Genomic DNA, 22141 nt, shown 5'->3' with positions numbered 1-22141 from the left:
AAACAAGACACCCTTATTATGGGACTCATTATAAGCTCTACCCTGTTCGGAAAATATAAGAAATAGGACTTGAGCAGCAGAACACTATTGCAATAGTAGGAAGTCATTGGCAGTTCTGTCACTACCAATGCACATAGATTCGCGCAAGCCCGTCATCCTGGTAGGTACTTCCGACTGAAGCGAGCTCTGAATTTGACCAGTACAAGTCTGAATAAGCTGTAGTTATTTGACAGAGTATTTGTAATTTACAATCCTCAGCAGATAAGCGAAGCTTTTGCTCTTATGGCATTGTGTGGGCCGTCGTACCGTCGTACCAGGTGCCAAAGCTGTAGGCTACTTGCATTCGCGTCGTAAAAGTGACCGGTGAAGCGGTGGTGTAATGTATAGAAATTACTGATTGGTTCTTCTTTGTGGCGTGACATGTTTGTCTGAGTTGGGCAATCTCTCAGCCTGATGCGGGGTAAACTCTCATGCCGATCCTGTAAAGACCTTCTTCGAGAACATCTTTCCGTATTTCACTACCCATATCCATAAAGCAATGGAACTCAGAAATGGAGAAAATTCCAGCTCCAACGAGAAAGACATCATCTCAATCCAGGACAAAACGCAATGGTGTATCGACATGATCAACAGTTTGTGAGAGCTCAGCCTAATCATTGTCTAAACCTCACTCGTTAACACCAGTTGCAGGTCTGATTCTGATCCAGCAAAGATACTTCTCCTTTTGGGACGTCCCGGAGTCGGGAAATCATCATTCTTGGAGAGCGTGACCGGTGCCAGTGGCCACGCGGGTGATGGTACAGATCCTGGTAAATGATGCGGACGCGGAAACGATTTGTAGCCGCCGATAATCGTACGTCCTAACGCTGATAGTTACCAAGACGATCCAGATCGAAGCTGTTGGGGTTGGTCAGACTCTGCTTTTCGTCATGGACACGCCTGGCATCAATACAAATGCAGAAGAAGCGGCTCTTACCGAAATCGCACGTGGGATCGACCGCATTCGGTCCAAAGCTCGAATCGTTGGCGTCCTCTACGTAAGCAGAATCATCGATCGAAACGAAGATATCGATGACAAATTGCGGCCCTTTCTCCTAAGCTTTTGCGGCTCCAGATTCATGCCGCAGGTCACATTCGTTACGACACACTGGACTGCAGAAGTAGAAGCGCAAAAGCGTGCATTTAACCGGAATCTCGAGGAGCTCAAAAGAAGGAACCAGAGGGACTTTGTGGATAAGGGAGCAAGGTTCTATGAGCATGGACGAGAATTTGTCAATGGAGGTGGCTCATCCGGGTTTCTCCATTGGTGGCGTCAGCAGAACGACATTGCTATCCATGCAAAGAGTATGATCCGTAGCTGGTATGGAGGAAAACATGAGGCGGAAAGCCCTCGCTTTGTTCAACAGCTCGAAAGTCCTATCGAAGTTCTTCAAACAGACGCTGCAAGGTCGCTAGGAGTTTCCTTTGATGGCTCCGAATCCACCTCCGCACCTGGACAGGGAGAAGATGCACTAAATGCGGATCAAAAGTCAAGAGAGACACCAGGATCGACGCCTAGTATGGGTACAAGTGCGAGTACGAATACAACGCAAGAAGAAGGGGAGAAAGAGGGAGAGAAAGAGGGAGAGAACGAGGGAAGAGGACATATTCAAGAACAAAATGAACTCTCAATCTGGCAGAAGGCCTGGGACGGCGTCAAAAGCCTCCGGCCCACAATTAACGTCACCAACGACGGCATTAGCATAACGTTGTCCACACCCAATCAAGATGAGAACATCCAGGGAACCTTTCAACATCCTTTTCGTCGAAGTCATGCTCCTTGCAACCAGAGTGAATCATCCGGATAGCCTTGCATCTGGCCTGCAAAGTTTGGTAAGTATTCTGTCAATTGACTGTATTGCCCCTCACAATGTCGAAGCTGATATCTCCTAAGACAGGAACTCCGCTGCCGATAATATGGAAGTCAGGGGGTTCAATCGCAGTCTCGGAAGCCGCATTCAAATGGCAAGCGAATGGGGTGTTAATCTTCCAGGAACTCCGGGAGATATTCAATGGGGTACGGCATACCTCCATGAGCTAAACAAGCGATATCCTTGGTAGCTGAACTGATGCTTTCCATAAAGATTTGTATTAGAGTTTTTTGATGGATGGATCGATTAATGGGTGCTCTATGACACATCGATGAAAGGGATGAAAGTATCTACATATGCATGGTGTCTATAGTAAGCTGTGTCTTGTTGATGAATTTTATGTGTACCGAAGCTGAGGGCGGCGATCAAATAAGGTCGGTTGACGGGATAATAAGATGGGCGAGCCGAATGCGCTGAGAGGGCTAAGATGGCCATTCTCGCCTTTTTGGTCACCATCCATTAGGCTGGCGTCGCTGCGCATAAGTGGCCGATCTTCACGGTATGAGCTGCACAATTCATCGCCGTGGGGTAATGCATGCTATAGAGAGGGAGTGAAATCCAACCTTATAGCCTAAGGCGTGATCCTGGCAATAAAGCCTCCAAGATAGCCATCATGTTATCACCGATTCTAGAACAGAAGAGTAAACTTGAGGTTTCGTAAAATATATTACAGCACAGTAATCACGACGAATTTTCTTTACCAGGACTCGCTTCAACGCACGCTAAGAAACCCAGTTGATCAACTACTACGGATAAATTCGGAAGGCATGCTTGTATATGCTAAATGCTACTATAAGCTTAATATATGGGTCTAGCTTTGTTGCCTCCTTTGCTAGCGCATCTGCTTTTTCGTTTCCTATGATGTCCTGGTGGCTAGGTACCCAGTAGATCGTGGGTATTAGGCCTTTCTCCTTAAGCTTTTTTGCTGCTCTAATATATCTAAGTTACTATTCTTACCTAGAGTTATTAGAAACAGTTCTTAGTCTAAGTATTACGGCCTAATTATCTACATATACTTTAACTTCTAGGTAGTCTTCTACTAGATTAACGGCTTTCTTTAGGCCTAGGGTAATACCTTTTAGCTCCTTATTATAGACTAGCTAGTTGTATCATATATTACCCTATTTCTAAGCTATTAGGCTAGCTCCTTTATAGTAAGCTACTCTAACTCCTATACCCTTGCCTTTGCTTGTAGCTGAGGCGTCTGAGTAGATAGAGAGGAGGTATTTATCTTCTAGTAGTTCTTTATATTCTTTTACTTTGGCTTCCTTAGACTTCTTAGATATAATTGTCTTATAGAGTATTTTTAAGTTCTATAGCTTTGACGCGTAGTGCTGAATCTTTTCACAATCTGTAGATAGGGCTATTAAGATAGATCTAGTAATACGCTCTAGCTGTTTCCCTTAGTTGCTAGCGATAGCAATGTTAAGAGGGTGACTAGGGGCTAGTTTTCTAGCTCTAAAGGCGTATTATCGTAGGGCGTTGTTTAGCCTAATTCTAGGAGGGTATAAGGCTGCTTCTACCTCGCTTAGTATAGTCGGTGATGTTTAAAAGGATCCTAGGATTTTTTTTACAGGCTTGATTTTGCAGCTTCTGCCTCTGGTTAAGTGTTATCTACTGCTCCTTCTAGAAGATTTGACACCCGTAGTCTGCTACGCTCGTGACGCAGGCTAAATAGAGCTGTCGCACTGCTCTAGGCGAGAGGCCTTTGTTTGAGTTGGCTAGCCTGCTAAGCCGGTGAAAAGCTGCGCTAGCCTCTTGGTTCCTGATGTGGCTGTGGTGTTTGAATTTGAGGCTGCTATTAAAGTGGACACCTAGCCATTTAACCAGCTCCTTAGAGTATACTCTTTCGTGGTTTAGTAGAGTAACAACTCTACTTTAATCTTTTCTAGATCTTGTCTAGTTAACTAATTTAGTCTTTAAGCTATTAAATTAGATAGCTAACTTCTCTACTAGTCTAAAGAGATTCTAGATCTCTTTTTCTAGTAGCCTTATATTTCTCTTTACTAACGTAGATGATATAGAGATTTATAGGTCGTCTATATAAGACGAGGAGTAGATATTTGCACTTACTTAAATCGCCTAAAATAGCGGTTTGGAGTAAATTAGAAACAGGATGGGCGAGGCTAGGCTTCCTTAAGGCGTTCCTGTCAAGATTTACTGTGGCTTCTTAGTTTGTCTATTAAAGGAAAGCTCTAGTACCCTCTCTTCGAGAAAGGATTTTGTCCAGGCTAGTAGGCAGCAGGGTAGGCCTTGGTCTCTCATGCCTTCTAGTAGCTTGTTTTTTAAGACGTGGTCGAAGGCTCCTTTGATATCTAGAAAGATAGTAGTAGTCGCTTTCTGCTTTCTTTTCTGCTGCTGTATGTTATTATAGAAGAGCAGCGCAGCGTCGATAGCGGATTTCTTTTGTCTTCCTCCTAGTTGAGAGGGGTGGAGTAGATCAGTTGTTTCCGCTAGTGCGCCTAGTCTCCTAGCTACTAGCCTCTCTAGTACTTTGCCTAGGCAGTTTAGTAGCGAAATTACTCGGTAGGCCTTTGGTTTCGAGTAGTCAGGTTTGTTTGGTTTTCTCAAGATAACTCCTTTTGCTTTTCTCCAGCACCTTGGGTGGTAGCCTAGATTAAAGAAAGTAGAGTATATCTGAAATAGCGTTTCTGGCTGCATTGTGTATGCCTTTTGGATAACTTCCTGGCTGATTAGATCAGACCCAGGTGAGCTAGTCCTTTATTAGAGCGGGCCAGGTCCACCTGCTGTCTCCTCTGTAGGTGGGGAGGGAGGGAGTTGTTGTTGTTGGTGGCGGAGGAAAGAGGTCCTCTCTGAAAGCCTTACATTTCTCAGTAAACGATTCCTTGCCTTTGATTGTAGGTATTCGGGTACTAAGGTTGTCTTTTGTATATGCTAGCGCTCTAAAGATCTCCCTAGGTGAGTCTTTTTGGAGGAAGGTTTCCCAGTGGTTCTATTTGGCTCGTCGGATAGCTCTTAGACATCGATTCTTCGTGCAGAGATATTCTCTTTTTCACTGGTAGAGGGAGCTATTGTTCTCTTTGTTCGCCTCGTTTTTATAGGCTCTATAAGCCCGACTTAAATCTCTTTTACGGCTATCTAGTTCGCTAGTCCACCATGGCTTTGGCTTGGGCCTTTGGTTAACTAGCGGAGTTGACCTTTCTAGTGCGTACTGTATAGCCTTCGTGAGATCCTCTCCTAATTTATCTAGCTTAGTTTCTAGAAGGATATTTTGTCCTAGGATAAGACTTCTTGAGGTATAGTTTGAGAAAGGAGGTAGTGTTAACAGTCGCTCTTCTAGTTCTAGAGCTTTAATGTCTTCGTCTAGTGTCTCCTTGAAGATGGTCCAGTCTGTTCGCTTCGTATTGTATCGTTTCGGCTGCTTATGCAGCTGGCTGGGCGTGTCGATACTAAACAATATAGCATGATGATCAGATCCTACTTCCGGTATAGTCTGCCAGTCCTGGATGCTAGCAGCTATATTGTTAGTTGCAAAGGAAAGATCTAGTACGCTTTCTTTCCGCATATTACTTCTGTAGAAAGTTCCGGTCCCTAGGGTATTTAGCAGCGTGAGATTTTGAGTATCTATCCACTCTACTAGGTCCTTTGCTTGTGTGCTAGGGCTGCGATCCACTAGGCTCCATCTAGGGTGGTAGGTGTTGAAGTCCCCTAGAATAATTGAGTGAGGTTGCACAGTCTCTTGTAGGAGGCGCCTCTGGATTGTCATCTAGTTTAGGCCTTCCTGAAGGCTTTTTTCGTTATAAATGTTGTAGATGTAGAGATTTGAGGTAGTAGCTAATACTTTAATAGCTATAAAGTCGTTATCATCGCTAATATAAGGATTAACTTCTACCTCTAGGTCTTTTCTAATATAGAATAGTACTCTAGGCCTTAGGGAGCTGTCTTCTAGGTTAGGTAGTATCTGAGTAAAGTCCTGGTGAGCGGTAGATCTAGTATTTGCGTACGAGGGTCCCCTGGGTAGCCAGGGCTCCTGTACTGCAACGATTTTAGCGTCTACTTGAAGAGCTAGATTAAGCGCGCTCTCAGTAGTAGCACTGTTTCTATTACCATTTATTTGTAGGATTTTTATCATCCTAGTTGTTAGGGTTGCTCGTTCTAGTGGTCCTAGCTATAAGGATATCACAGCTAGGGCTGTTTGCTGCGTGAGGTTTGCTGCAGTTAACACACTTAAATATAGTATGGACGCATGCTTTGCCCTTTATAGGGCAAGATTTACATTTGTGTAGGCTGGTGTAGTGAGCCTCGCTGCACATCTGACAGGCTATTTTAGTGCACCTAGCCTCTAGGTGGCTAAAGCCCTGGCATTTTGAGCATTGCTTTAAGTTATTAATAACTCTAAGCTTTCCAGCTCTAAGGCTTTGCCTAAAGATATAGAGTTTTCCTCTAATAGCTCTTTAGGCTTCCTCTTCAGTAGCAAAAGCGACGCAGGCAGATCCGAAGTTCTGGTTCTCTCTTCTAGTCTCTAGGGTAAGCCAGAAGGGAGAGCCTACTATTTTTAGGCCTTTATTGAAAGTTTCAATTTCTTCCTTTAGGACTTCTAGCCTGTGGTTCGTTGGTAGTTTGTGAATAACTACCTTATACCACGGGCTTATTGGCTGGGCAACCTTGTAGGTTGTAATATCCTTCCAGATATCCTGATTTTCTAGCAGGTACTTAGCTGTGAAGGCTGGGGTAGTGGTGACTACTTTATTGCCTTTGGTGGAGGGCGTGATTGAGGCTACTACAGGAGATTGAACACCTCCTTTGGTAGTAAATGCGTGGTTGAAAGCATTTATTAGTTTAAGAGCGTCGAAAGCAGCTGGCACTTCGCTAACTAGCACTAGTTGCCTCTCTGATAGGCTGGTTTTGGGTTTCGGAGTTGTCTTTTTGTGTTGGACATTAGTGATGTAGTAGTTATATATAGTTAGCGCCATAACTATTAGCTAGTGTGGGGCACTTTCAGGAATGCCACTTGTAATCAAGCTCCCCATAGTATGTCTTCATGGATGGCCTGCTTAGGCAAGGCTTCTGCCAGGTAGCTTTGGAGAAAAGCAATAGCACAGCATCTTCTACGCTTGCAGAATTGGCTTCCGGTATCTACACTTCGCGCCCTTTCTCAAAGCAGGGGTTCAACCTCGCTCAGCGGGAGCTATACCTTATACGCTTTAGATTAACTTAAGCCGCCCAGCTCCTACTAGTTAGTATCTACAATATAGTACTCCTCAATCGCCGGAAAGCTTACAACCCTATAGCTAGGGTGGGTTAGCCGTCCTCCCTGCTAGCGTCGCTGGAGGAGCCCATCAGCTTAATGATGTTGAAGGGGCGAATCTCCAACGCCAACTTCGTAGTTCTAGAAGTAGCTGTAACGGCGCAGGCAAGACTACTCGGATCAGTATCGGCAGTAGCGTCACTCAGAGGCATATGGGAGTGCGTGGGACATCAAACGAGCCTTGATTCGAATAGACACCTATAGGCCTTGTACGAAAGGATATCAAAAGTCTACTGAGCTAGCTAAAGGGAGTGTCTCCATATATACCTGCCCTGGTCGGGCCCGAACCAGGTCCGACTAGAAACCATGACTGATGGAAGGGGCGGCGGATACTTCCTCCGATCCAGCCTTGGGGTTGGTTCAAATGCTTGGCGAGGTTGTAACATCGTTACAGTAGCCATCTTACAGTAGAATTGACAAAACACCAAACAGTCATCTATGTACATCTAGCTCTTCCAGTTCAACTCCTGGTCATTCGCAGCCTTTTCTACTTGATTAGAAACGATACACCTACTATCGACCAAATCATCCAAATGACCCTCCGCTCAACCAATCATCTTCAGTGTTGTTGTGGCTGCACCTACACATATGCGATTGGTCTAGACGAACATCTAAGAGCCCGAGGGCACTTTCCCCCACATGTCTGCAGAGGTAGTTGCAGACATCCCCCAGTGGTTCAATATGACTTTACCATTCGCAAACGTTGCCGTTGCGGCAAACTCTGTGAGCGCTAGGATATCTTTGAAGGCCAATGCATTGCTACGGGGCACTATTTTCATTTGAAATGCGACCTTTCCTTCGAAATCTAGAGTGCGTGGGAAAGTCATGGTGAGGCAGAGCTCTATACTTCCGAGTACAGGTGTTGTAAATGTGCCACCACTTTCAAAGACATGCATGCCTTGAACGCACATATGGCAAGCAGTGCGCATTGGAAGCCTCTCCAGCAAGAGCCCCACGGCAATGCAAGACAGAACAAAACAGCCACTGCGGCACGAGCGAATGATCAGTTATGTAGGAGATGTCGGCGAACGTTTCCGTCTCTCTAGCCTTTTCGATGGTACTGTGAGTTGATAAAGCATAAGCTACTTAGCGCTCTAAGCTGCCCTGTAGGAGAGGGATGCGGAGGAAAGTTCAGTGCGCCGTCAGCTCTGCTGCACCATCTAGAAAGCGGAAAGTGCTGTTCAGGCATGGACCGAGATGATATCTACGACATGATTCAACTGTACAACAAGGATTGTACAATTCATACCCTCCCAACACCTACACCTTCGAGCGCTACCTACTTTTCGACGAATTATCTACCTCCGTATCCCGGAAGGTCAATTACGTCTCACGACAGTTCAGATGGATGGTCATTGGTCACACCTATACACTCTTAGGGTAGTCTAGAGGGGAGTTTAGTAGATTAGTCGCCGCTTAAGGATAGCCTTCTCTCGCTGGGAAGGAAACGCGTGCTCCACGAAATCGGAGCTGAATGCCGTTGTCCACCTTGTCTAAAGAAACGCAATTTCTTTAGTGCAATGCAAGCTCTTCAACAGCATATAATCTCTCCAGTTTACTGCGACAAGGTTTACCTCAATCCAAGTAACGTCCTTTCATTTAGCCTCGGCAGGCCCGAAATAAAGCAAGGAAGAAGAAAGCAATCCACAACTCTTAGTAGATTAGCTCAGCATTTAGAAAGCGGGGCATGTCATGGTGGAGAACAGGCATTCTTACGTTGTATCAAATTTTTCCAATAGCATCCGGAGGAATGGAGACTTAGAGGGATATGTGCCCTCTGTTGCTGTGCTCCCGAGAATAATGAGAGTGGAGTTTCTTATTCAAAATACATAGCCATAGGTGGTGAGCAAATACGCGTGCGATTGATTATTTTTTTTACCAAACGAATGCTTTCCCGCCTCCAATAAGAAAATACTCTAAGTCGAGACGGCACAGTTCAGTGCCGTCTTCCCATCGCTATTTCTGACCATGTCATTCATCTCAGTACATTCTAGAAAACTACAGTAATTGTCTACTTGCCTTTTCCAACCCGCCCGAGATGGAGATATGATTGAGAAAGTTATCTTGCTTACTTTAACTATTACAATCGATATCATCGTTCAAAGTTTTTATTCGCCCAAGATCTTCGGTCTTGACGGATATGGCCGCTATGGTACCATTTCTGCACAGCAATCCAACTATAGCCAATTAACTCGCTGATAGCTTCTATCGTAGGTTTATACATCATATTTCAACGTGTTTTAATATTGTCGTCCATTGCCTGATGTATGCAAAAGCGGGAGCGGTTTAGATCAAGAAGTTTAAGCGATAACACTGCTTTGCGTATTAGTTTACGGTTGGATATAGAAAGTATAATTCGAAACGCGCGACGGAACGCTTTAACCTGCTCTTTAGCTTCAAGCATGTGTACTAAGTAACCTGTAACTATGAAGAGTTGTATGTTAAGGGTTTTGGTCGCAATATCCACTGAATTCATATCTTTTGTAGAACAGGAATGGAATGATTTTATCATCGAACTGATCAGTCCTTCGGGCGGAGGCTAGTACCTATTGCGATGTAGTAGCACGTGACTAGACCACCTGGGTGTAACTAGTGGGATTTCTCTTCAGCATGAATAGACAGCTTCACTCGATGCACTACCAGCGCTTGCTATTCGACTATCTGACTGCGGGTCGCCCCTTAATTTCTTGAGCTCCATCCTCCATCATGCCACATTATACTAGCTAGAGTGTGTGAATGGGACTAAGCATTCACTTTTCTTAGTTCAACATTATCGCCATAAGACTGACCCAATAATGGCATCAGTCTTGAGTCTCTTGCCAAATATACATATAGTAACCGCAATAGAAAAAGTTGGATCACCATATAGATCAAAATTCATACCCTACATTTGAGAATCTAGCGCTTTTAGTATGCGTCTACTTGCAGATCCTATAAACAAGATTTACAACTCTTCATACTTTGTAACATATACACGATAATCGCCCCCTGGTTGCGTTGCAATTTCATAACATTCTGAGGCCATGAGCCCTCGACCTTCCTTCGTTGCTGGCCAGCATTCTCGCTCTGCCTGCAACTTTCCAATCACTTCTTGGACTTGCTCACTACTGTTGCACCTGCTGTTCTGGACTTCTTCCCATTCTCCATCAAAGTCCGTCCAGACAGTGACTTCTACCGAGCTTGAAATCTGAGGATGCGTGTCGCCCCAAATGCTTTTCCCATAATTCAAAGGTGAGTGGCGACCACGTAAGTGGCGATGGAAATCAGATGGTCGCTGAAGCTTCAAAGTACTCTCGTACCCATTGCCATTCTTATTTCTGATGGTTTCCACATAGTCGCCAGTGCGAGGTCGTTTTCTTGCCCAGTCGTGAGTGTTGCCAGGGCTGACGAGCTGTAAATCTAGCGATGGTGCAGTGGTCAACGCATTTGTAGGAAGAATAGTAGAAGTGGATCCCCTTCTTGCGACCACCTGAGTGTTGGCACCAGTTGCATGTTCACTGCCATTCCGGTCCTTGATATTTCCCCGATCATTGTCAGTGCGAGTTCTCTTTGTTGTTGAAAGTCGAGCGTCGGTGGCTCTAACGAGCTGTAGAGCTAATGGTGGTGCAGGAGGCAGGGTACCGGCGGCAGTATTAGAGTGAGCAAAGCTCCTTTTTTGGGAACTCTCATTGATCAAGCCAGTGCTTGCGGTATTCATAGCTATCGCTAGGCCGCCTCTCATCTCTTCATTCATGATGGGATTGCCCTCTTGAGGTGTTTTCGTCGAACCTGCATGGAGATATGGAAATCCGTCAACGCGATCTCCTCTTTGGCTGCTACGGCTCACTGCAGTTGTGTCTATCATATCAGTGTCCCCATTCTGCTGTCTGGCCATAACTCCATCAGTGCCCTCTTTTGGGCTACTTGCAGCAGCATCTCGCATATCAACATCATCAGTCTGCTCTTCAGTTCTGTTGCTATTGACGTCTTCTTTTGGTTCTGAAACAATAGGTGCTTCACGCGCAATCTTCCAGGACGGGAAGAAAGCTTGATAGACAGACTTGCGAACGAAGAGCGATGTCACTGAATCTGCATATCCATCCACAGGCTGGAGGAGAGTTTTGATGAACATGTGTTGCTTGTCTCGATCGTAAGCATTTTCGTAGCACCGGCCTCGACGTCTTTTGACCGGCTCACCGGGCCCATGAGTGAGCATCTGCGGCTCGTTTTTCAGTGAGGATGTGTTCTGACTCATCATTCTATAGAGCTGTTCTGTATCAGTCAAGAGACGTTGTATAAGTGCATCTTCGCAGCTCCATTCATGTTTGTCTAGAAGCACCTGCCGAGCCTTCTCTTGAAAAGGGTTTATTTGCTTTAGTCGCTGGACCTCTGTTGATTTAAATCCCAGAGTGTAGGCAAGCTTCGCGAAATTGTGCCAGACAATAGGGTCTGGAGACTTTGGTAACGGTTTTTCTCTCGCTGGTTCTTTGAGTGGACAATCGTTTACTAGACTCCATGATTCTCTCATGGCGAATAAGTAGAGCTGCTGAAATCCGATCTCGAACTGATCGTGCTCATCACCGGTTATCTCCTGTGTCGAGTCGTTTGTAATCTGTATGGTTACTTTCTCGCGTAGTTGTGGCGCCGAAAACGCCAGTTCTGCAAGATCGCGCAAGGTCTTCCGGTGCTGTCTTCTACTGCCTGTAGGACTCAGCAATCTGTGGAGGGCCACTGCGGGGCCTCTTATATATTTGAAGTCATGCTGTAAGCTTCCCAGAGTGGGTATCAAATATTTAGTGTTACGCAATCTCTTCCAAATCTCTTGCCGGGTGGCATCATCAACATTGGGAAAGATTTGCCTTTTGTGCACCAGATGTTCCAAATGTTTTAGGTCACTCAGCGACGTGCCAGGACATCTTGATTGCAAATGTCTCACAGTTTCTCTGTCAAGTGCGATCAATAGGCGTTTTTGTTTATTGCATATGTAGTCGAAGGTAGCGAGTACAAGACTAATGTAGTGCAAGAATTCCTGCATCATTAGATTGGACATTTTACTTAGAGTTATATTATTCGCTACTTACCTCGTCACTCCGTGTGGCTATGATTTTGTGCCAGACAGTGATGTTGAGATCTTCCAGCAGCGCAGGGACTTGATACAACTGGCGTAGGGCAGCATTGAACTCCAAGTGAGAGAAGATTCTGCATAGGATGTCTTTTTTGCAGTCCGTCAGCCACGACCACCAGTGTTGTTTGGAGTAGTTGTCAGACGTCTCGTATTCAATTATCTTTCGAAATATCGTTCCATCGGAGAACTTTCGACTATTTGAGTAGTCGTCAACAAGCGATCTTCTCGCCTGCGTACTCAAACCTGCGGGTGTTTCATGTCAGGACATCGATGTATTGTAAATACACGTAGCATATGGCGTACCCTCTGAGTATAACGTGACTGTCCACCACCTGTGATCGCCCTGCAGGGAGCTAGAATGTTTTGCAGCTTCAATGCGGTGCTTTCCGTGGAGGCATGTAAGGCGAAATCCTTCAGGAAACGTCAAGCGGGGCGGTTTGCTCTGCGAGCTGTTTAGGAGATCGACAAGCGACAAGCCAGAAAGTTGAAGAGCACTTGAAAGGTCATCTTTCCCAATAACTGCTGGTACATAATGCTCATATTGCAGCCGTTTCACTCCTTCCTCAGCATACACACCTATTAATCTTCTTACGTTACTTTGGTCAAGATCGCGCGGATTGTGCTCCGAGAAGTGGAGAAACTGAAGCGGCACCCTTGCTCTCCCACGAAAGTGGCTCGACTTTTGTCTCTCTACCTCCTCTTCAGCTTGAAGTACCCGCGCTTGCTTCATGCTCTGGTTGTAGCGCGTCGTGAGACTGTTCCCTCGTAGACCGCCAGATTCGTGCCGTAGCTGGAACCGAAGATTCGTCGTATGCTTTCCATGCAACAAAACCTCCTGTCATATGTGAACGAATGTGTACAGAGTAAGCATTTGCTATTTTTAGGTACGCTCCATAGCTTGCATAATACACGAAACTTATATCAATTACTGCTATTTATAGATGATTGACATAGTCTGCGTTTCTAACGGGCTTCCTCCACGTTCCACAGTTAATCAGCTATAGATAATAACCGGACGGCTGCCAGGTTGCTCTAAGCATGAGCTGATGTTTTTGAATAGCCACTAGTAGTAAATAGTACTTCCATTGCTACCTGTAACTAGTTGTGCTCTGCCGTGTTTGAAAACCTGTAAGTCTGGAAATTCTACTAGGAGTTGTCTTGCACAGGCTCAGTGGAATGTTCTTACAAGTAATTACCTGGAATGTTGTAACATCCCTCCCGAGATCATCGGACACATTGTGTAACCGGACAAGGCTGCCGTTTAGGCACATTAATTTTTCCCTCGCGAATGAATTCAATTATAACTGTGAAATAATTATATTCTAGCTATTTCCCCTCTAGTAATTAGGTTGCAATGAGAAAATTACAGCAGTTTCAATAATGCTGTTGATCATTTTAGTAAAGACGTTCAGAGTCGCTTCAGCAAATCTACCCTGCACAATCACGATTGTTAGTCTTTCTACGAAATCTGGGGTTAGAATATAAAGGCTCTATCAAGAGAGAATATTGTCACAAATTTCGAACATAATCATTCATCAAAAATGATTGTTCCGAACATGACCGAGTAGAGAGGAGTTTTATCGGCGTTATAGGCCTTGGCGTTTGAATCTAATATAGATTAGCGCAGTTCTACAGTACCGTCCTAAGCCAGTACGGAGTATTATTCTAGGTACTGTACCTCTCTAAGCACTATACCAGTTTAAGAGTGGCTGTATTGCTGACTTTGTGGCTGTTGACGCTACGGCTGCTTATGGCTCGCCATTTGTGTGCAATCGAAAACAGGTGGATAAGCAACCAGTATCCATGACCTTTCCCATTGCCGTCTTTTTAAGAAACTACTACTAAAAGAGGATGCAGAATCACGGGTTAACGATACAACAAACTGTAACTTAGAAGAAGGCTGCGATGATATTAATACATTCGTGCTACTGGGACAGCCTGTACGGACGGCACTGGAGCTCTCACTAGCTCTAGCTCTTCACTTATCCGTGCTACTTTAGTCCTCGGACCTATCGCATCTGTCTCTAATGCAGCACTCTTGCGTTTTCGACTACGTTTTCCTTTACTCTTCTCTTTAGCTGCATCCTTTTCAGCACGCTTCTTCCGTGCCTCCTCAAGATCCTCATAGCTCATGACCTTCGCCGTCCCTATTACCAGTGATCTAGTAGATCGGCGAACTTTCGCTTCATTATTTACTTTCCTTAGGAAATGAATTTGTTGCCGCTGAAGAGCACGCTCGGCAAAGCATGTTTGGGCAGCATTGGCAAAATTTTGTATGTGCCTCTGTAGGCGCTGCTTGTTCATCTCATCTTCCGCATAAGCATCCTCTTTAATCAGGTTATGCAAAAATGTAAGAGCCCCAGGTGTCACTGGCGTCTGGGCCATCTCGCCTTGAGAAAAAGGATCAATTTCACAGGTTCTGAGGGTTGGAATGGTCGGTTTAGCAGCCGTCGGTTCAACAGCCGGCTTTGGGATATCTGTGAGTATTTTGTCGGGATTGAAGGGGTACAAATCGCTTGCTTTCCATCCTGCAAGAATGTTTCTCTTAGTAAAAGCTCTTTCCCTTGCAGGGCTGTATAGATAGGTGAAATGTTGTTTCCCTATTGTCCCTATACCCCCTCGCTCTAGTCGCTCGACCTGGTCACGATAGGCTGCTTTCAGTGGGGCAAACACGGCGACATCACAAGGCTGTAGCTTGTGGGATGTATGAGAGGGAAGGCGACATAGCAAAATGCTGTTCTCAAAACAAAACTCTAAGATTTCAAGGGTTTCGTGCGTCCCGAAGCCGTCACATATGAGGATCCGTGGTCTTCCGTTAGCCTGTTCTTTAGTTTGAGGGTCGAATACACGCTTAAGCCACTCTAAGCTGATTGTAGAGTTGGTATATCCAGATTCAGAGTATGCATAATGCCATCCAGGAGTAGGATAAGTGGTCCAGTTAGCTCGGTGAGTTGAGGCTGGCCAGATTATCATTGGGTCTAGATACCTACCACCGGCGTTGATACATTCGATCGCGGTTACTACTGTGCGCTTCACACGCGCGCCTCGATAGCTTCGCAAGTCATCCTTACCGACAAGGACCTTGACACTGCCGAGCATACTTAACATCACCCCCGTCTCGTCCATGTTATAGACATTTTCTGGTAGGATAGGCTGATCCTGCAGCACTTTTCCAATTACGTTAAACCAGTTCACCACCTTATCATAGATATTGCAGCGATCCCAGTCTAGCGCCGTACTTTTTCTTGCTTTGAGTTCTGGATGGCGTTTCTCGAAAGCCCGAGCCCAGTTCTTGCCTGGAGGCTTGGCTGGTTTGTTCGTGGATCGCTGGCGAGCGACGATGAAGGCCAGGGAAGGTATATGCTTTATTCGCACAGGTTGTCCGAATTCAGCCATTTGCAACAAAAAGTTTACGATGGCTCTCTCTTCACATGGGGTGAGATACTGTTGACTCTGAGCCTTCTCTTCTTTCGAGCGTTTGCCATGTGCGCGATCATGGAGGGTAGAGCGAGCGATGTTGTGATGCTCTGCTAGAGCGCGGTATGTATTGCGTACGCCATGAGGAATGCCTTGTGCCAGCACTTGGCTTGCACGGTCCATGTTAGCTTTGGTTAGTCACGATGAAAATAATGATAGTGACGGGAAGGGTAGGGAGGAGTGAAGCGAGCGCGTAGCTTGCAGGTGGGGGATGAGCCTGACCCTGAAAAGAGGGCTCTTTTGGCGCATCTATTTTTAGCCGCCTGCAATTCTTTGAAACCTCACTAGGTGGTAATCCAGGAGGAGATCGTGAGCGACTGGATAACAACTTGTATTGAGAAAGGCAAGATCCAAAGGCTAAGAGCAGTTAGGTGCCTATAGATTTGTGTATGCAAGTCATTGAACAGTTACCGCCAGGCGGGCTTTGCGGGGAACATGCGTGAAGTCTTGGAACTTGTTCATGGCTCGAGCGCTATCACGTGAGTCTATCACGTGTATCAACATTAATGTTATCAAATCTCCTCTGTTTTCGCGTCTCGAGCATTATAAGTATATAGAACAACGACAAGATAACCATATACAGTGATGACCGGTAGTTATCGGTTTCCCGTTCCTGTACTTTGGTTATCCTGAGTGCACGGCACTCAGAAAGGCGCTTACCGAATAAGTGTTAGCGTATCTCAGGAGCGGTGCATGTGACTTAGAGAGTGGCGATCTGATGGATCGTAGTTACGTGTAACTCGACTTATCTATCATCCATAGATTTCGAGACATCTACAAAGCCTATTGTTAGTGCGGGTCGGCCATTCTTCCTGCTAATGCGACCAAGGTGTTCGTCCGTCTTGAGTGGCGAATGCTTAATCTAAAATTCGACACATGGACACCTCTAAGTTATGCCTAGTTCCGTCATGAGTGGATGGATGTTAGCCAGCTACAAACCCTTCACCTTTAGGCAGAAATAATACGCATATGCAGCGTTTGTTGTCCCTGCACACAACCACTCACGTTCAAATACCAACCACCATCAAGCAAAATCCACTCACCGCCTATCTTCAGCCTTGTCTTTTCTGATGAACACAAAAGATCGCAGACAGCATAATAGTTGTCTTTCCTTCTAAAAGTTCTTTCAAAGATTAAATCAATATGCAAATTACCACAACAGACGTGATCCGCTTTGCCATCGTTGCCTTCACCCTCGTCCTTACCCTTTGGCTCCTCGAGAACTCTCCTTTTGGATTCCTAATTCGAAATATTCTACCAATTACGACTGCAGCGATTATCGTCACAGTTTGGAAGCTATGTGATGTCATAGCTTGGCTTCTAGGTTTCATCTCGAACCCCACTAAAATAATTTGTAAGGAAGACTTAGAACAATTCTTCTGCGGTGTCGCTTGCAAGATAGAGAAGGCAATCTTTGGCCTAGAATATTCTATTTCAAGCGCATTAGCCTGGCTATTGGGATGGTTTCAGTTCACTCTTTGGGAGGAGTGGCAACGATTTCAGAACAAGGAAACCCCAGGTCAGTAAGTTTGTTACTTGAGAAATGCCCGTTGCTAATCACGCAAGTAGAGGAGGTGCAGATGAGAGTCGCACTGCTCGTCTCTACAAGATCTGGACTATCCCACGAGGCTGTCCTCCGAGCTTTCGGCACTTCTATATCCTTCAGCATTCTTCTTCACAGCAATTACCCGAAGATTGAATGGAACAGTACTGAAACTACTATTCTTCACCGACCGAGTAAAGAAGCCGCGTTCGCAAGAAGCTTCTCTGTCTGCTTAATACCTTACTCTATATGACAAACGATACGAAGACACTGCTAGAGAGATTTTCTTGTGGTACATATTGGGAATATCTTGGCGAGGGTAAACATCGGGCAGGTGACTGTTTGGGGTGGGGAGAGGATCGAATCAAGACTATTGATTCAGTGCCCGAGCTTGGATTGTCCACTTACACAAACGAGACTATATCACAAGAACGTAAGTGGCCATGCATCGTCAATTTGTAAGAAGTTCTACTCACACCAGATAGTGTACAGGCCCCTATGCAATACGTGGACACGCTATGATCCCGTCTGGTGGAATACGCTCGACTTTGCTATCCGGCAAGCTTGGCTCCTTGCCGACTATGGCGATAAGAGACGCGAATTAAAAGACCTTTACAAAGATTTGATTAAGCAACGGTTTTGGGGCGCAATACAAACGATATTCGGATCTGATATCATCTCGGTGTGGCTACATGCCTACTCACACGCTGCAATTCTGGCTATCGTAGCAGCTCTTGGTACTGGCGTTGGAGGAGTATTCTGGCCTCTTGCGTGGTCGATTAATTGGAAAGCTCTGGCCAATCTGATCCATGGGCTTCGTTTCGAATGGGACGAAGCGGCGAAAGAGGTAGAGTCTGCAATACCTCAACTTCATGGTCTGGTCGATGAATAAAGGCTTCTAAGGTATGATATTTAGCGTTGTCGGAGTATATTTATCTAGTCTCTAGAAAGGAGCCAAGAGCATTACCTTTTGCTCCCACAAGCGTTGATCAGCTTCACTGGACTAGCGGAATACGAGGCATGATCATAAGTGAGCGATTATCTGGATTACTGCTTAGCATACATAGATCGCTCCGTACCTGAACTTACCATATGGAGGACCTAAAGTCTAGTTTGCCTACTCCACTATTAAGTCTCGAGAGAAATCCAACCAAGATCGCCATTAGAACATGATGAGGTAAGGGGAGGAGTTCAAATGCTGGCGCCCAGGCTAAGAACAGCTGAGATGCTGTGGGCTGATTCAAAGGGCGGGCGATTGTACAGCCTATATGTAGAATGGCGCGGTAAGGTCGGCCGGGCCACACCGGGCAGGACCTTGCGCGGAAGGCGATAATATGATGAGAAACAGGACGGAACTCAGCCACAGACAGTGTGGCGCTTTACCAAGCATAGCCACTATTAGATACGGTTTCGGATGAAACGGCTCGGAATCTGGCGGTCAGTTTCTCACTTCTTTTTTGTCCATCTCTGCTCTATCTTACCCAGCCCTCATGAGCATTCTACAACCCAAACTCCTCACAGGCCGTACAGGTTCAACATGAGCATTTCTTTACGGTGCTAATAATTGCAGTGCTCCATGCAAGAAGTCGTTTGTTGTATACCATGCGGCAGCTATACCACCAGGACATGCGACGCCTTTCCACCTTGATGTGTGCTTGCAACTATCGCTTTCCACTAGTGACACTCAATTCCCTTATCAAAGTACAGACTTCGATCCTAGTGTTTCCTAGCTTGTGATGCCGATCTCTGTTGCCGCCTGCCACGGCTGCTGTCTCCGACCCCCACTCTATCTTAGGCATCTGACTGCCGCTCGCCATATGTCTCAATCATGGGGTGCTCGAAAAGCACAATAATGCAATTTAATTTGAGCGGTTTGTGCGGTCGGCGAAGGGATCAACGGTGGTCTGCGCGGCTTAGGGGTGACGTGATATCACAGGTGCTGCGGAGGCTCCCGGGATATGCGCACTCGACCGTTGATTCATATCTCAAAGTTGTACGGCGGCTGTATTGGAAGCTGGTTGCGGTTTTGCGATTTCGATGCCAGACCATTCGTTAATTTTGCACGAGCGCTAGAACCTTAGAACGCCAATCCAAAGCCGGATTTATGATATCCCGCAGCGCCTGGCAATGGCGCTGCACAAGCGCGGGTTCGAAGGTCTCCACGAATTAATGTACTCACATAACGACGAGGTGGGGCGTACGGGGACACTAGTTAGCTAGACAACCGTCATGTCAGCGCACGTTATTTTGGCTGGAAATTGTGGCGAAGAGATCGCGGCTGGAAATTTAAGTGGTTTAAGGTATGCCACTCCATGCACGGGTTTTGTAAGATATACTTACATGACCGTATAGAAAGCTTCTTGCACTAACTAGAACCGTGATAGCGCCGACCCAGAAAGTACCGATCAGTTAGATAAATTTGCTTGCGATAACGCGCACAAGGCTAGTGATGACTTCCGAACCTCAGAAGGAGGTATTGAGGCTAGGGTGATAATGTTCTACGAAAATACGGACCGACAAAGGCTCGAGTTTGATGCTGTAGGAAGGGAAGTCTCGAATGTCACGAAAGTAGGCGCTATATAAATCAGGCTCAGAGGCAACTATACGAACGTAATTTTTGGGCAAAATAAGGTCACAGATATCTGAAATTAACTAGCTATAAAAGACTAAGTTTATACAATTGTAGTCATATTCATTGTGCGCATAGGTTTTCTAGTTACTGAAAGTCAAAGTACTACTAGTGTGTCCGGTCACAGGGGGAGTCCGATAACTAAGGGAGGGATGTTATACTGAAAACCAATCTAATTTCATTGTTTGCTCCATATCTTCTCAAGTGCTTCAGCTGTGTCTACCCTGAATCTTTTCAGATCCCAACTTTGTGAGCAGAGTTCAGTTCTCGAGAACCCCTTGATTTGATTTTCTCTTCGCGCGAGATCTGACAACAGCATTGCCTGCAACTCGAGCACTCCTCTCATCTCGCTAGCACTACTGCAAACGCCATCAATCCGAGCCGTTGCTCTACCGGCCCGCAATTGAACTGTCATGAGGGCTAATTGAAATACGGTGAGTTTCGTCCCCTGTATAGGTGAAACGGCTGGGCTGGAATTGTGCGCTTAGCTATACTACTTATCAAAGGGCAGCACAAAGGTGTATAGACAGTGGGATATTGGCCAAGATATGTTCGGACAAGCTAGGAGATTAGCTGCTGTTCTAAATATATCAAGTTGCAAGTTTGGACCATGGTGTCCCTATTGTGAGATGCATGGGTAATTCGTAGTAGCGCCACACGAGTAATCCTCATAGCCTCATTTGTAGCCAATTTTCCTCAGAATCGACTGTTTTGAAGCCGCTTTAAAGATTCGACGCTTTTTAGCAAAGCCAGTCATTGCACAGTATGCATGCTTGGATAACCTGTTCTATCGCCCTACACTGCATTGTTTTTTTTTGAAAGTTTACATGGTTATCCATGTCTGGGTTGACGTCGACTGCAATGAGTCTTTTCGAATTCTTTTTTAGTCATGCTTGACTCTTCACTCTACCAGGAGAAAAGCACTGCGTGAGATTTAATCAGACCACTGTTTGCGCACTCACTATAGGTCCCTGCATAGTAGCTTTTTAAACCGCAGGAGCGATCACTTTGCAGCCTAGCTAGCCCTGTGTATCAAAAATATCTACTACCTCTTTTACTACGAGAGCGTTAGCGCTGAGAATGACATATTTTGTTGTGAAGAGTAGCGCTACACTGGAATAGATATTGTGAGTATCCTGCCACACTCATTCATGGTGGGTTTATCTGCTGGCTTCTAAATTTAGAGCATACAACGTCCGCCATTTAGCAAGCACACTACAGCTTGGCGCCCTTCCAGAGCCTAAACTGGACCCTGTCTCTCCTGATCTTCTCACATTTCAAATGCTCAATTGAGCTTCGCATTGTGGACACTCCGTCTGCTTACTTCTCACAGTGTCTTTGCTTTCGTAGACATACTTAAGGTAAGAGCACTCTATGCAGTCGGTTTACTTTTCCATCTACTCAGACTAGAGCACAGGAAAAGACAGTAATCCGTGCCTCATTTTCATAGGCTGCTATGTCAGGTGCAACGCCAAAATACCCAGTGGACTATCGAGTCAACATCATCAACTGCGCTTTATGCGGTAGGCGTCGCTCGAATCGTTATCGCTCTAGTCTGGAACCGGAGCCTCTGGTATGTTCTAGATGCGCTGTAGCAGCTCGACGGCCGAATTTAGTCATAGAGCTTCTGGTCCATAATGATAGAAGTGCGTATATGGAACCAAACACCCCACATTCAATTGAGGCTTCGCCTACCCAAACACCGTCGAGGCCTATCGAGCTGCCTGCCGACCAGCGCAATCGTCCTTATTCTCGATGGCGTAATCACTGCCGTCTAGCCTCAATAGAGGAAGAACCACCTGTCGTAGATCGCAGTACCAAGCCAAGGTCATACAGAAACGTTCAATACGTCCATGGATGCTTCGCTCGGCACTCACTATCTACCAGTTGATAGTAGTTAGAATGACTTCTAAGGGCATTTGGAAAGGGCTACAGGTAACAGGGATAGCTGGCTTGCTCATGCACTCGAGAAACGTCAATTTTCATAGTGTTCGTGGCAGATAGAGTTTGTGCAAGAAGTGGAAGTCCGCCAGACATGTATCAAAGCTCGTGGGTTATGTCAATAGATGCAAAGATACACGTTAGCCCTGTAAATCTACTACACACTAGCTCTCTTACATGCATCAAACGCAGTAGTGTGCTGGTTGCGTAGCCGAAAGAGCAGGGTCCGCTGTATAGAGTAAGACAAATAATCAGCTCAAGTCTTTTA

At 45.7% G+C, this 22141-nt stretch overlaps 4 protein-coding genes across 4 annotated transcripts; 3 read left to right on the top strand and 1 right to left on the bottom strand.

Annotated features, from left to right (window-relative positions):
- Window positions 1-538: 538 nt before the first annotated feature.
- SETTUDRAFT_34200 (uncharacterized protein) lies at window positions 539-1847 on the top strand (the record flags this gene model as incomplete). Its single annotated transcript, XM_008031256.1, has 4 exons — window positions 539-636; window positions 691-809; window positions 842-853; window positions 874-1847. 4 exons carry the CDS (start codon window positions 539-541, stop codon window positions 1845-1847), a joined length of 1203 nt encoding a protein of 400 aa, XP_008029447.1.
- An 8276-nt stretch (window positions 1848-10123) lies between these two features.
- SETTUDRAFT_34199 (uncharacterized protein) lies at window positions 10124-13013 on the bottom strand (the record flags this gene model as incomplete). Its single annotated transcript, XM_008031255.1, has 3 exons — window positions 10124-12187; window positions 12240-12526; window positions 12587-13013. 3 exons carry the CDS (start codon window positions 13011-13013, stop codon window positions 10124-10126), a joined length of 2778 nt encoding a protein of 925 aa, XP_008029446.1.
- Window positions 13014-16903: 3890 nt separating this feature from the next.
- On the top strand, window positions 16904-18195 carry SETTUDRAFT_22629 (uncharacterized protein; the record flags this gene model as incomplete). The annotated part of the gene is made up of 4 exons (XM_008031175.1): window positions 16904-17279; window positions 17330-17467; window positions 17638-17736; window positions 17789-18195. The coding sequence occupies 4 exons, from the start codon at window positions 16904-16906 to the stop codon at window positions 18193-18195; spliced, it is 1020 nt and encodes a 339-aa protein (XP_008029366.1).
- A 1337-nt stretch (window positions 18196-19532) lies between these two features.
- Window positions 19533-19886, top strand: SETTUDRAFT_34197 (uncharacterized protein; the record flags this gene model as incomplete). Its single annotated transcript, XM_008031254.1, has 2 exons — window positions 19533-19628; window positions 19677-19886. 2 exons carry the CDS (start codon window positions 19533-19535, stop codon window positions 19884-19886), a joined length of 306 nt encoding a protein of 101 aa, XP_008029445.1.
- Window positions 19887-22141: the final 2255 nt, after the last annotated feature.

Source organism: Exserohilum turcica (genome assembly GCF_000359705.1).
Source record: "Exserohilum turcica Et28A unplaced genomic scaffold SETTUscaffold_6, whole genome shotgun sequence".
Lineage (NCBI taxonomy): Eukaryota > Fungi > Ascomycota > Dothideomycetes > Pleosporales > Pleosporaceae > Exserohilum > Exserohilum turcicum.
Note: the sequence above shows the minus strand (reverse complement) of the source record. Positions and strands in the feature narration are given on the sequence as shown.